This window comes from Watersipora subatra, chromosome 7 (genome assembly GCF_963576615.1).
Source record: "Watersipora subatra chromosome 7, tzWatSuba1.1, whole genome shotgun sequence".
In the NCBI taxonomy this organism is placed as follows: Eukaryota; Metazoa; Bryozoa; class Gymnolaemata; order Cheilostomatida; family Watersiporidae; genus Watersipora; species Watersipora subatra.
Window position 1 is genome coordinate 31,745,871 of NC_088714.1, and position 14,321 is coordinate 31,760,191.

A 14,321-nucleotide genomic window follows, 5' to 3' on the forward strand; every position below is an offset into this window, starting at 1 on the left:
GATGGTGCTGTCTGTCCAGGCAATCACTTGCTGTGATTTTCATGTCAGCAAAAGAACGGGATTGCAACCCAATAGCTCAGTTCACACATTAGGCTCTCCTTCACCAGGCTTCCGCCCAAACACCGATTCATTGCCCTATATATAGCGAGTCTTGTTAACTATTCTCCTGGCTTCCATGCAAGCCAGGAGACTAGTCTATCTATTATCTATAGCCATTAGCCATCTATTTATCTAAAAATAAAAATCTGGTCTATTTTGATCATTTTATTTAAGTTTGTATTTAATATTCAGTTAAGAAAATTAGCTGTAGCAACAACTTTTAGAAAGTAGCAATGGTTAAATATAATTATTTCTTAAGCTTAGTACAGTGAAAATGAAAAACATTGGAAATGAGAAGGGTACAAAGTATGATTCGAACAACTCAAAAATGAAATGCGAAGCAATATTAAATACTTTTAAACACTTGATAAAGATTAACACCAATCTCATAGATTTAAATAAACAATAAGCATAGCAAGAGAACACTAGAAGCAAACCAAAGCTTTAATCTACAATCAATAAAGCTATATATTAATGACGCTATTTGTGTGTATGGTTTGGAGTGTGAAGAAGAGATTGTCAACAGACAGCTGTATACGCAATATCACATATTGCCCACATTCTTCCGTTTCCTCAACTGCTGATCATCTCCAGCAGCCAGATTGTCAATCGCACCCTCTTGCTAATAAACAAACAAGTATATGGAAATAACGGCTGGTGAACTACTGGTGCTGTAGTTCACCAGTAGAGAACTACTACTAGCTGGTGAACTACTACTACTCCACTTATTTTACTCACACTAAAAGTCAGCATATTGCACAAGTTCAAAAAAGTACATTCATATAATAAAATGTTTAAAACAGCTTACATAAATCAAATTCTTTGTATGTCTAAATTTCCAGTATTTTCACATTTTTAACAATTTGTTCATAAAATACAACCAATCATCATAAAGATCAGTTGTATGACAAGCTATCAAAGTTCTGTGTGTCTTTTAATAAGTTTTTTACATATTATTTATCGTATTACAATAAAACGGTCATGAAGAGCAGGAAAAGCAACTTACATATTTAACTATAAATATTGTGGAAATAAAAATCAAATCATGGAAACCTCCAAATAGAAAAAGACAAACCTGTTGTGCCAAGCTACAAACTGCAGACATAGCATGCCCATATTGTTCAGTAAGCTGCATTAATGGCAGTGTGTATGCATGCTGTTAGACCCTAAAACTGGTAAATTGCATTTAGCTATTAAAGAGCTACAGTAGTTTACATGGTAAAAAAGTCTCGAAAACAATTTAATAAAATACAAAAAAGTTTCTACTCCATATCCTTGGTAAAAAAATCTACCTCTTCAACCAGGAAAATAGCAAAACTTTCAGCGGTGACCATTGCATCCTTTTTCGAGTTTTTGACTAACGGAAACAATTTGAACCGCATGTAAAAATTTTATGGGGATCAATATCAAATTAATTGAATTAATTAATTAAAAGTAATTAAATCTCAAGAGAAAGATGCCCAGTGGTTGGCACCCCTATACTGATATACCTCTGACAAGCCAACAGTATGTTTATGTTGGACAAGTCATTATCAAACCTCATATAAAAAGGAAACAGGTGAACAAATTTGCACCCACCAAGTTTATCACTTGTTAAATACATAATGATACTTTTAAACATATTGGCAGATTCAGATTCTATGTCACATAATGATACCAGGATTTAGTTCCTTTGGATAACATTCATTCCTTGACTTTAGAGCTTCATTGCATTTCTGAACATACACTATGTAAAGAGTACGATCAACTCGACACCCACCATTTGTTCTTGAGTCGTTTCTTCATCTTCCTCTGTTTTGCCACCCTCCGTGTCTTTTCCGTCCTCCTTTTGGTCATCTTGTTCACCTTTTTCATCCTTTTCCTCGCCTTCCTCCTTTTGGTCATCCTCTTCTTCCTTGTCCTCTCCGTCTTTTGCTTCCTCCTCTTGTCCACTTTCTTCCTCCTCCCCCTCCTCCCCGACTCTCCTTTTTTCATCTTCTGTGTTCTCTTCCTCTTCTTCTGCATCCTTGTCTTCCTCTTCTTCATCTTCACCATCCTCTTCACCATCCTCTTCACCATCGTCATCTTCTTCTTCATCAATAACCTCATTCTCTTCTCCCTCTGGTTTCATCTCATATTGGTGTGATTTGGGAGGGCAAAGACAGTCGCACAGACAAACCAGTACCTGTGAATAGAAACTGCACTCCATAATCAATAATCCATAATCAAATGCGTGCTAAAATTATCAAGCAGGTATCACACTAAATGCATTTCTTGTTCCCGATAAGTGCAATAGTATCGACTAATGGACAAAAGTTAGTCATGCCGCAATTTAATAAACTGGACTACAAAAAACAATCTGAAGACACTAGAAATCAAAGCAATCTATTCCACGGGATCTTGATGGTTTACTTGCAACAAAATTCACACTACAGTTATTTGGTATCAAAAGATTCACCATGTCTTACTCTGCTGTGTTGTAGGTGCAAAAAAGGTGTAGGTGTTCTACAAAAAAGCCTGTATCAAATAAAGATGCTCGCTACTTTACAGTTTTGTTTCGGCTTGGTTTAATCGTCTAGTCGTAATCAGATCATGTGACTCATACGTTCTGCCAAACAAAACGAATAATTTCTGCAGCATTTTTCGACTATCACAGGTTACCAACAGGCTCGTCATGTTTATCAGAGAATGATATGCACTCCTTCGAGCTAAGGTTAAAAAGTTAAACGAATTTTTATGGTAGGTTTTGAGGTATCAGTGCTCAAAGTGACAGCATTACAATGATGATGAAATAGACCCGTAAGGACAATAGACATGGTTTTATTGAATGCGTGAAGTATATTGGTGAAAATATTTCGACGAATGAGGTTGCATGAAAGTGTAAACAGAAGCCATTTTGTTCAGTTGTACGCCCCATTTGAGCCGTTTTGGAAAGTGATTCTAATCTATGGCAGTTTCATGATGGCGGTGATTAACTGTTCGTTTTGGAGCTTTTAAGAGCTTGTAATCGCATTTCCACATATGTTGCGCCTACAACACAGCAGAGTAAGACATGGTGAATCTTTTGATACCAAATAACAGTAATGTGAATTTTGTTGCAAGTCAACCTTTAAAGATGAGCTTACACAAATTTTTTGTAAATTTCATCAGAAAGTATTGGTATTTTTCTATAATTTGCGATTGTTTTTGATGTTTGAGGTGATCTGACTGCCAGGATGCTTCAAGATTAAAATTAATAAAACTTGATCGCAATTAACAAGGTAACGCTCAGGAGAAAAATACGTGCGAAATGACTAGTTGTTATGCAGTGAACCCCTGCCATACGAAATTATTCCTTCCAGCGCTGGCATCGTGAGGCGAAAACGTCGAATAGAGGGGTATAGAAACCCATAATAATTGTATAATGCAGACATCCCTGGTAAAAACATCAAACTTTTATAAACCTACTGTACATATTAAAAATTAGTAATGAAATAATATGTTAACCTTAGTAACCATAGTTACCTACAGTAACTTTAGTGTATTTAGTGGTTAGGATCAGCATTAAAATATAACATTACAATGTGCTATGTGCGGTACGTACCATAGAGAATTCTTACCTTCGAGACAGACGTATAACATAACCATTGAACTTAATATAATGAATTTAGCTCACTAAACCCATACTTGAAGCTAAGTTTTAGCATTTATTTTACTAGACTGAACTTCAACTTTGTCATCGGCTAAAATTTTATCCGTTTCCGGTTTTGTTTTCAATATAACTAATAAGGAATAACGTTGAACTGAGAGAGTGTGAGAATCATATCTCCATCAGGCATTGTGGTGAGGATTTCGGCAAATAGCATACTGGTGTCCTTGTTATTCCAACAAATTCAATGCGCCAACTGACGAATTGCCAAATTTTGAACTGCCAAATTTCGAGAAAATTTTTTGTTGATGTCGCATGGCGAAAAAGAAAGTCATATGACGGGGTAAAAAAACATTGTGCTCCACATTGTAAGGTAAAAAAACTGTATAACAGCGACATCGTAACCAGAGGGCGCACTGCTCAAAATGAAACGTCACGCTTCTTTATACTGTCGGTCTCTTTGCAACTATAGACATCATAATCACACTTCCCTTTGATCTGAACATTTTAACCGCAATCAAGTTTTATGGTTTTTAATCTTGAAACATCCTGGCAGTCAGATCACTGCAAACATAAAAACCACCGAAAATGAGAGAAAAATACCGATAGTTTCTGATAAAATCTACAAAAATGTTGTGTAAGTTCATCTTCAATCTGCAACAGCTAAGCATCGCGCTGAATGGCGTAAATGCTTCCGATTGGTGCAGCTATGCAACGTCAAACATAAACAAAGCCTCCATTAGCAACAATTAGCAAGTATTACGAACTCCTGCTACCCATACATACCAGACCGACAAGGAGTCCTATGATGATAGTGGATATAATGAAGATGGTGTATACAATCCATGATGGTATCGCGTAGTGCTCTGTCATCTCATTCTTCAGCACCTATTAGTAAATAAGAAATATTTTAAAATACGCTAGTAACCAGCTACTATAGCAGGAACTAGATTTAGTAAAAACTTTCATCTTTCTTCATCTTTTCTTCACTAAAACTAGTGAAGAAATCGGCTAAAAATTCATTGGCCAAGCATTAGGCGAACGGACAACAAACTTTAATAATGTATAAGGTGCCAAAGAGAGACAGAGATTCTAACATACATATATATAAGGAGTTCACTACTAACCACTTCTCTATGTCGGCTGATTGCTACTGAAGGTATGATACCAGCCTACATTTTTTTAAAGAATTCATGAAAAAATACCTTTAACTAGTCTATAGTTAAGCCATGGCTGAATGGTTGATTATGATTCAATTGTTGACTTACTAAAAATTCTTCTACTAATATTTCAACACAGATTTTTTAACTTACTTGTAAATGTGCTTGCGCATATCTTAAATGTTTTAGAGATATTATGTTTCTGATTGTGAATAAATACGTTACAGAAAATTCACAACGTGAAGCAAAGCTTGCGGGAATTACAACATCCAATTATATAGAGCTTCAAAAATTTAAAGAAAACTCAAGAATATGAAGTTGTTAGGAAACTTAAAATATTCAATGTGGAATCTTTTGATAGGAAAGTGTTAATTCAGGTCGCCTTTAGTTTATTATTTTGTGTGATATAGTTTTTTCTCTATTGCTTCACTTGTCATTTTGCAACAACCTTTGCTGTCAGCATGACACTACCTTTTAGTTTTAAATTCTAATTTTCACCTCAAGTACTTCTTTCCCGCACGTATATGCTTTACTTATCGTCATGCAAAACTGTTGTGACCGCCTTGGTTGTAGACTGATGCAGTTTTAAGAATGTACAAAAATTATGGAATTTTTTTTTGCGAAAGATTAAAGTAAAAAGCTGGCATCTTGATCTTCATATAACTCATATTTGATATTTTTAATAATTCTAATATAGAAAAACATCAAGGTTCTTCAATCCTTTCAGCTATAAACAAAAGATTTTTATCTGCCGCTGACGCTTTGTAAATATGTATATAATGTAATACTTGGATAGCGGAGCAATTATACGAACTAAAATAAAGGCTTAGTCGTAATTTATTCCATTCAGCAAACACCACGGCAGCATCACAACTGCAAAAATAATAAACATTCATGTACAATAGCATCTTTAGAATTTCTAGAAACTAGACAAACTTTTAAGCTTCGTAATCAGCGAGTAGTATTGTAATATATTCCTGAAGAATGCGATGATCATTGGTAGATCAATGTCTTTATTTGTGGTTCCAGTCATCTAATTACCCTAAATGCATACAAAAAACCGTGTAAAGTATGATATTAGCCTTCACCGAGCTGGTTTAGATTTAGTGTCTAACGGGAGATCATTTCTTCCCTTTCGCTCTCTGCCAGGTCAAATATCAAAAGCACCGACTTATTGTTAAGTTTGAATAGGAAGTCTTAGAATTGGCTGCTAAGATAAAAACTAGCCCATTTCTACATTGAGCTAAATATTATTTTCATTTCTACAGTGCTAACACATATTTCTTGCTAAGACTTTCTGCCTCGCATAAGCGTTGGAAACTCGCCTTATTAATTTGCTGTACACAAAATGAGTGAATCGCCTAAAATAATTGCTGGCTTTATTGTGAAAAACAACTACACGCTGGCAGTCCTATGTGCTGTATCTATATGTAATACGTCTCTACCACAATGCAGCAAGATGTTCAAGTGGTACAGGTGGTAGCATGCTTGGCTGAAAGCTGAAAACGTGAGTTCGACTCCCGTGCGATGGAATCTTTTTTCTTACATATATATAAGTGTGGCTTTGGAGAGACGAACACGGCTTTTACTATGATAAGAATTGTAATAATGGAATGCAGTCAACCATCTTATAAATCTGTTTCTAAATAGCCTCAGCGCCATAACCACTACATGGTAAAAACAAACAACTAAACCTCATTCACTGTTGGGAGTTGCGAAACCTGAAACCGCATTGCGTTTCACAAGGATGGTAACAAAGATGTGCATTAACGGAGAATACTGTTTCATCAGTTTATCGGTTTCAACAAAAGGTTCATCAGGAGAATAAACTAGCAACTTAAAGAGGCTAAAGGCATTATGATAAAGCCCTACAGTTGCACCTAAGCACTTGCAATTCTGGAAGACAATGATTACAACCACATAAAAGGTGATGTCATTCCTCTGCCCACATATCAGTTGAACATTGGTTGACCCGCCCTTGATAAAGGAGATATGTACGCAGTTGGCAAACTGAAAGACAAGGCGGTACGGCAATACCTTTTGTTATAGAAATTTTCATTGTGCCCAGCCTTTCATGCAATTAATCGAAATGCACACGCCTGTTGCTGAGGCTATCTGAATCGTATGTCTCAATAAGATGAATACTACTTGTGATATACCTGTTCATGTACATGAGAGGAATACACTGCACCCCTTGCTAAGAGCAAGTAGATCACTCCAAACAAAAGTACTTGACTGTAAATATCATTACATGTTTATGGTGTTTGACCATCCAGTTTTCTTGTCACAACTAGACATGTAACACAAGGCTGTACATGTACATTTATATGATCATTTTATTAAAATTGTCTACCAGCGAGGTGAGAAATAATGTCTAAATATGGAGAATAGATTCTATTGTTAGTGGAGCCTAAAAAACAAACCCTTTCAGCATCTTTGTATGTTGAAGTAGTTCACGTCTACCAAAAGAGCGGATCAAAAGTCTCGCTTTGTTCCTAGGAAGTATATTTAACCTCCCGTGTTCATCTATGTTTTCAAATTTATAAGAAAAATTTCCATATAAATATCAATCAGTGTATATCCATGATATTTGCCTGATACATGTATATCAAAATTTCACAAAAATACAGCTCATAGCATAAAACCCAAAAGTTACTATTATGTTTAACTATTACCGCTTATTCTTCAATTTTCTACCATAGATAAACTCTTCATAGAGTATGCACCATTCTAGTGATAACTATGTTATTCCTCTACCATAGATAAATTTTTCATAGAGTATGTGCCACTCTACTGACAACTACGTCATTCTTCAACCATAAATAGATTTTTAGTCAAAACTTCCAAATGACCAAGAGAGTCACGTGAGAATCACATAACAATAACTATAATAACGTAGGCAGGAAAATAAGGTTCATCATCGAATCTTCAAATTAAACGATCATAAATATTTTCATAAATTGATGTCGTTATTACGCTTTCCAGCAAAAGTCACAAGTATGGCAAAGGCTGTAAAAACTGTTGTCTGGCAATCACAAACAAGTGTTTGGCAACCACAAACAAGTGTTTGACAATCACAAACAAGTGTTTGTCAATATTTATTAGACAAAATTACCGGTACCGTTAATTTTTATGTGTAGTCCATCATTGCAAAGTTCAGGCTCTCATTACTATGCGTAGTCTCTACATAGACATTTAAGCAAACAAGAGCAAGTGACAACGTATTCCACAGAGACTCCATAAGTCTATTATATTGCGCATGTCTATGGCTTTATGCCTATGGCTTTGGATGTCTTTTTACTGGATATCCTATAGAATTCAGTGTAGTACTCATAGCTAGCAGGCTTTGAGAATCATTTCTAGCACACAGACTCATACACTTTTAACATAGGCCAAACTTTTATAGGTTTACAAACATGAATCTTTAAATGAAAATTCAGAATTATCATAATGAGAATCAATCGATTCAGTTTTAATTGATCAAAATATTCATTTTTATGAGCTTTTATGAGTTACATTGTCTGTAGTTAGCTCATTGACTCAAAGTAAACCATCCCATACATTATGCAATTTATAACTCACACAAATTGCATCCTTTTAGATATGAAAATACGTAAAGTAACTAATATGAGCAAAAGACAGGATGAGAAAAAAAACCTACACCCTGGTAATATATACTGAGACTACTAAAGCCTGTGGGGGTGAAAACAGTTGAAAACGGACCAAACTTATAATTTATTATCCAAAATGTCTGTAAAAATAATCGAATTAGGATTTTGCTTTGTTAACAAAACACTGATATATACTGTGTAATAAGTACTTTGTGTGATACAAAGGCCCTAAGCAGAAATTTAAAAAAAAATTTAACTGGTCAGTTGTAAACTCAGAATAAATTGTTATCAACGTCAGACTACAGTGTGAGACAGTGGTAAACACTGATAAAACTTATGGACAATAGCATACTTCTACTAATTGCTGGTTATTAGAGAAGAGACGCATTCTGTACTCACCCTCATTTGATTGGCAAAGTGAAAGAACTTTCCCACAGACCTCATTCTAAAACAGAGCCAATAGATACAGGGTTACAGAAAAAAAGAAGCAATAGGTGGAAACCAAACAACAGAGAATGAACTCATATATGCAACAGTGCGGTATGTTACATCAGTAATTGGCAAGAATGCCCAGCCAATGAATAAAATTTTGCTTAGTTTCTGCGACCCTTACACAATGCTCATGTTTTTGCACCACATTATCTTAATATTAAGCACGCAGGTAGGCTACCACAGTACAATTTTTGTGGAAGATAGCAGTGGATATGTCATAGAGTAAAGTACAGTAAACAGTACAGTAGCACAACACATGCAATACAACTACATACAAACATCAGATACTGAAAAATGTTAAACAGCTTCTATGAGCTAAAATGATTAGATATATCTAATAAACAAATACATAACAAATTTTTTCACCTAATAAAACACATATGCTCGGCTGAAATGGAAAGTATTAACAGATGATGGACCAATGAAATTAGTTCCTGAACATATCAAGTACCAACGAGATTAGTTGATAAACAGGTCAAGGACCAATGAAATTAGTTCCTAAACCGGTCAAGGACCAGTGAGATTAGTTCTTAAACAGATCATGGACCAATGAAATTAGTTCCTGAACAGATCAAAGGCCAATGAAATTAATTCTTAAATGGATCAGAGACCAACGAGATTTGTTCCTAAGCAGATCAAGGACCAATGACAACAGTTCCTAAACAGATTAAGGACCAATGAGATTAGTTCCTAAACAGGTCAAGGACCAAGGAAATAGATTCCTAAACGGATCAAAGACCAATGAGTTCCTAAACAGATCATGGACCAATAAGATTAGTTCCTAAACGGATCAAAGACCAATGAGTTCCTAAACAGATCATGGGCCAATGACATTAGTTCTTAGGCCAATAAAGAACCAATGAGATTAGCTCACCAAAGCATCCTAACAAAACGAAGTAAGACATTAAATATATCGTAAAGTAGTGATTCATTTGGCTGACAAAATAGAGAAATGGAAAACTGGTTGTAAAAATTCAGGTCCATGAACAAGAAGTACAACGTATTCATTAAGAGAGTTCCCAATGTAATCCATACTCTAACAGGAAGTATAACAGGCTAGTGATAAGGAGTATAGCCGTATAGTTCCCTTTTAGAGTTGTAATGAAGAGGAGCAATCTGTGAAAGGCATGATATCATATACAAATAATATTTACAATATTTATTTATAACATTTACATATAATCACAAAATTTCAGGCTACTTGTGAGTTAGCACGCATCTATCATCAGCCAATGCACCAAGATTGGAGGCTCTTCAAGTTTGTGATGAAACTTGAATCTATAATTATCAAGTTATAAGACTCATGCTTCAAATGGCCTGAAATTCAGTGGTTATACAACAAGACTATCACATAACATGATGTTAACAAGGCCTATTAACAAGGCCTGTTAACAAGGCCTGTTAACAACGCCTGTTAACAAAGTCCCTAACCAAAAGATAAACATATCAGAAATGTAAGCATAATGTACGAACATGAAGCTATTGGGAGAGCGCCAAGAGGCAACAGCTTCTGTTTCGCGCCACTTTCCATCCGTTATCCAGGATTCCACAGCCGAAATATCTAACTGGCCCACATATTGCCTGCTTTCTCCGTTTTGAATGCTATGGGTTGATAATAAGCTGATTAAAATCCCACAGAATAAAAAACAAAATTAATTTGAAGGGCTACAAAAATTATAAATAACTTATACAGCGTTAAGATGAGAAAAACATAGAATGAAGTTTCCTAGCTCTCAGTTGTACATAAACGGACTGAAAGCAACCGTATTTAAAATCAACACAGAAATATTTCTGTGTTCATCAACACAAACACCTATCTTATTCTTAATCAAGTAATCAGTACTATACACTATATTATATATCAATATTTGGTTTTATAACGCTGTTAAGTATCCAAATAAGGGAGTTCAGCAGGTAATATCAGCATCTCAAAAACACTCACTAACTTTAAAGTCAATGAAACAGTTTTAAATATAAAAGGTTTTATACAATTAAACCATCGTAAAATAACATAACATAGAAAACCTGCTTGATAGTAAAGTATATGCTTGCACAGCTGCTTTTAGAAACAGCCTATAGAAGAAATAAGATGCAGTTGTACATAACAAGTTCTAAATTAATAGCTTGTTATTTATATATTGAAACACAATGCTAAAAGATGGATAATTTAATATTAGGCAATGATTCAATAATTCGTTGATTAAGCTGAAGATATAATGCTAAAGAATCTCTCTGTTCTTAGAAAAAAACGCATTAATCAATAACAAATCAGGTCAAATGTAGTTTCACAAAGTCTAAGTTCATAAGCATTTATCACAGTGAATATTCTCAATTTGTCTTATATTAGCGGTATATACTCACTAGTAGATGGAAGGCAGATTAAATATCAGGAATTGTCCGCTCAGAGCTGTCAAACAAACATTTGATGAGAGTGTGTAACTTGGTGCGTATATTTTAGATTTGTAAGTTGATATACTGTTAATACCTTGAACTAACAGCAAAACCTAATACAACCAATAGGGATTTGTCTATAAAACAAACATGTCTATTTGCTAATGTACACATTCTACGCATTGCATAAGCAAGACATATCCCACCGACTAACTGATCCATGTCATCTAATAAAACATTGGTTAGGTAGCAAAGCAAATATTAAGAACAAATTGCATCAACAAACATTGTTATTATTTTTGTAAAAAGTAAAATCAATTTAAAACTAAAAGAATTCCAGCTTGTAATAACGCTTGAATACTGTTTATTAAACTGTTCAATATCATACTGACCAGGATACTGGGTAACATCCACTTCAGCTACATGTATCTGTAAATCATCCTTGAGATTTTTAGAAGCAAACTGCTCCCAAGGAGATTTCAAACTTTGGCAAGCTGGACACCAAGGAGCATAACTAAAAGTATTAAAACAATTCAAGACACTGGTTATTGTGGTGTTTCAAGGATCGCAGTAAACATTTAACATTTTGAGTATATAAATCTAGAGTCAGATGAATAAAATGGAAAAAAGTTAGCCAATTAAATATGTTAAATTTGTTATGCAGACACTAAAAAAAATCACATGGCAACATGCATAACTTAGCGTGTCAACATAAATTGTGAGATTTAACTTTGGTGGGTTCTACAAAGGTAAACCGATTCAATAATTTTACATGACAAGTAAACACATATAGCTTTTGCAAAAATGTTTATATGAATTTTGGAGGCATTCACTTCCTGCAGTTGTGCATCGTCAAGTAAACTTTTCTACTGCACTGAAGCAGATAAAACTAAAATTTCAATTGCGATGTTTGATTTATAAAAAAGAGCTATTTTTCAAAGCTTGCAGAGTTATGACAGGGACAATAGAAAAATTTCTAAAATGTCTGGTAAAGTTTATTACAAAAAAACTGTCGCAAATTAGATTGACTATGCCTTCGAATTTTACAAGCCAGATTATGATTTATACCCAGAAATTGTTGGAACCCGACTATTTGCTTGGCGAGTTGCTAAAACTAAATAACCCTCAGATATTCACGAAATTCACATACAGTGAGATTAGTTTCAATACAAACTTTTCCAACGGATGGAAATGTGTCAGTTCTTTGACTGAGTTACATTGAAGAATTACGACAATGAACTAATTTGATCACAAAAATTACCTTATAAAAAAATTAAAGCGATTCTACAAAATAGGAAACGACAGCAATACAGTATTAACATTCAAACTGTTATGCCAATGATCAATAGTTACACTTTGACAGGAAAACACTTCATATGCGACTCTGTGTTGGACGACAGAGGGTAGTCACAGCAATTGTTGATCAAGATACCATTGCCTTATGAAAGCTGGTAGACATGATTGTTGCACTTATGACTTCTGTATAGCCAAAATGATAAACAAATAATAAAAATCACCAAACAGCTGTTAATCATTTGAGTTTCCATTACCAGCGAAAAATCAATACAATGTTTGCAATGAAAGAGAAACAACAGTTGTACCGGTCCTAATTTTCTTGTTATCATATAATTCGATCTTGTTATCATATAATTCGATCTAGCTAGGTGTACTAAATGTCAAAATGTTAAGCAAATGTTGACCTGCATTTCAAATAATTTAGCAGTTGCTCTAGGTTTCTGATTTGTAGATATAGATCAAAAATATCTTCCTTGTGTAGAATGACACATTGCTTTTTGGTTTAAATTTTCTAGCTTTTCCTAAACCAACCAAAAACACAGTTATCTAGTACAGTTTGAAACGTGGCATTCACAAAAACGTTCCAACATTCAGTAGCCTTTATATAAATAATGTGAACAAAAATGTTGAGCATAAATAAGTCCTAATAAACGGCATGCTATTCTATTCATAAGATTTTTATTGAAATTTCGCTGGCCATATCTGGATAGCATTGACAACTGCTAAACTGAGCTGAATCACGCTTTTAAAATGTAAGGATACGCATTGCTGTTTCGTGTAAATAATAATAAAATTTAAGCTCATACTTACAACATGATAAGCCAAGAACCTTCAAATATTTTGCCAAAATTGTCATCGGTTAGTTTATGAATGTTGTTTGCATTGCATACTGCAAATAAGCCGATTAAAACTGTTTGTAATTTCATGGTTGATGTGTTCTAAATTGTTCCGATTGCTAACGAAAGCCGACTAAACTAGTTACAAATGTACAAATGCGATACAGCAGTAAATATAGGCTGCAATCTGCAGATATTATTGAATACACCGGGGTAAACTTGAGGACCCCAAATCTTCTTTTTAATAGGCTCTCACTATAGGGCGTGAGCGTGAGCAAATAATTATTATTAACCTTCGCCAAATCATCCGAAAGCCAATAAATAGCTGGTTTTATTTTTAATATGCACGGAGTTGTGCTTCCTACATGACGGACGAGAACTAGATGTACTTGTATGATCGTATTTCATAGGCCTACGTATTACATACATCGTATTATATACCAAACATCACATAACGTATAACGTTATATTGAAATGGGATCAAATAAGGTTGGTACCTAAGATATATGCTTAATAGTAGTGATGGAAAATGTACCTCACAACTGGAAAGAACAAAATTTAGGATATAACTTATACTGCACGCTGATGCGACATGGATTTTATAATACAATAACGTTTCTATAAAAAATGTTTGCACAAGTTGTCAGTGAAATTAACAGGCCACTGAAGTAAAATCAGGATAACCTCGCTCCCCCACCCCTCACCAGGCCAAGCAGGAACTGACGCTTGTTTCTAGTAGCCGAGACACCTCTGATAATTACTGGTAACCAAACCTTTTACATTACTAGCCTCAGAGCAATTAAAACATACTCGCTATATTACAGCCGAT

At 34.6% G+C, this 14,321-nt stretch overlaps 1 protein-coding gene across 1 annotated transcript; it reads right to left on the bottom strand.

The window, feature by feature from the left end:
- Window positions 1–249: 249 nt before the first annotated feature.
- On the bottom strand, window positions 250–13,635 carry LOC137400166 (thioredoxin-related transmembrane protein 1-like). The gene is made up of 8 exons (XM_068086483.1): window positions 13,467–13,635; window positions 11,753–11,874; window positions 11,331–11,376; window positions 10,443–10,571; window positions 8,877–8,922; window positions 4,493–4,594; window positions 1,859–2,263; window positions 250–721 (listed from the first exon to the last, which is right to left on the bottom strand). The coding sequence occupies exons 1-8, from the start codon at window positions 13,580–13,582 to the stop codon at window positions 644–646; spliced, it is 1,044 nt and encodes a 347-aa protein (XP_067942584.1). The 5' UTR covers window positions 13,583–13,635; the 3' UTR covers window positions 250–643.
- Window positions 13,636–14,321: the final 686 nt, after the last annotated feature.

What these genes read in the sequence shown, in the direction of transcription:
- LOC137400166 (XM_068086483.1), bottom strand. Translation starts at nt 13,582, where the DNA reads ATGAAATTACAAACAGTTTTAATCGGCTTATTTGCAGTATGCAATGCA. An exon ending in GGATGTTACCCAGTATCCTG is followed by an intron (nt 11,377 to 11,752) that starts GTCAGTATGATA and finishes TTTGTTTGACAG; the next exon opens with CTCTGAGCGGACAATTCCTG. An exon ending in CGCTCTCCCAATAGCTTCAT is followed by an intron (nt 8,923 to 10,442) that starts GTTCGTACATTA and finishes GCTCTGTTTTAG; the next exon opens with AATGAGGTCTGTGGGAAAGT.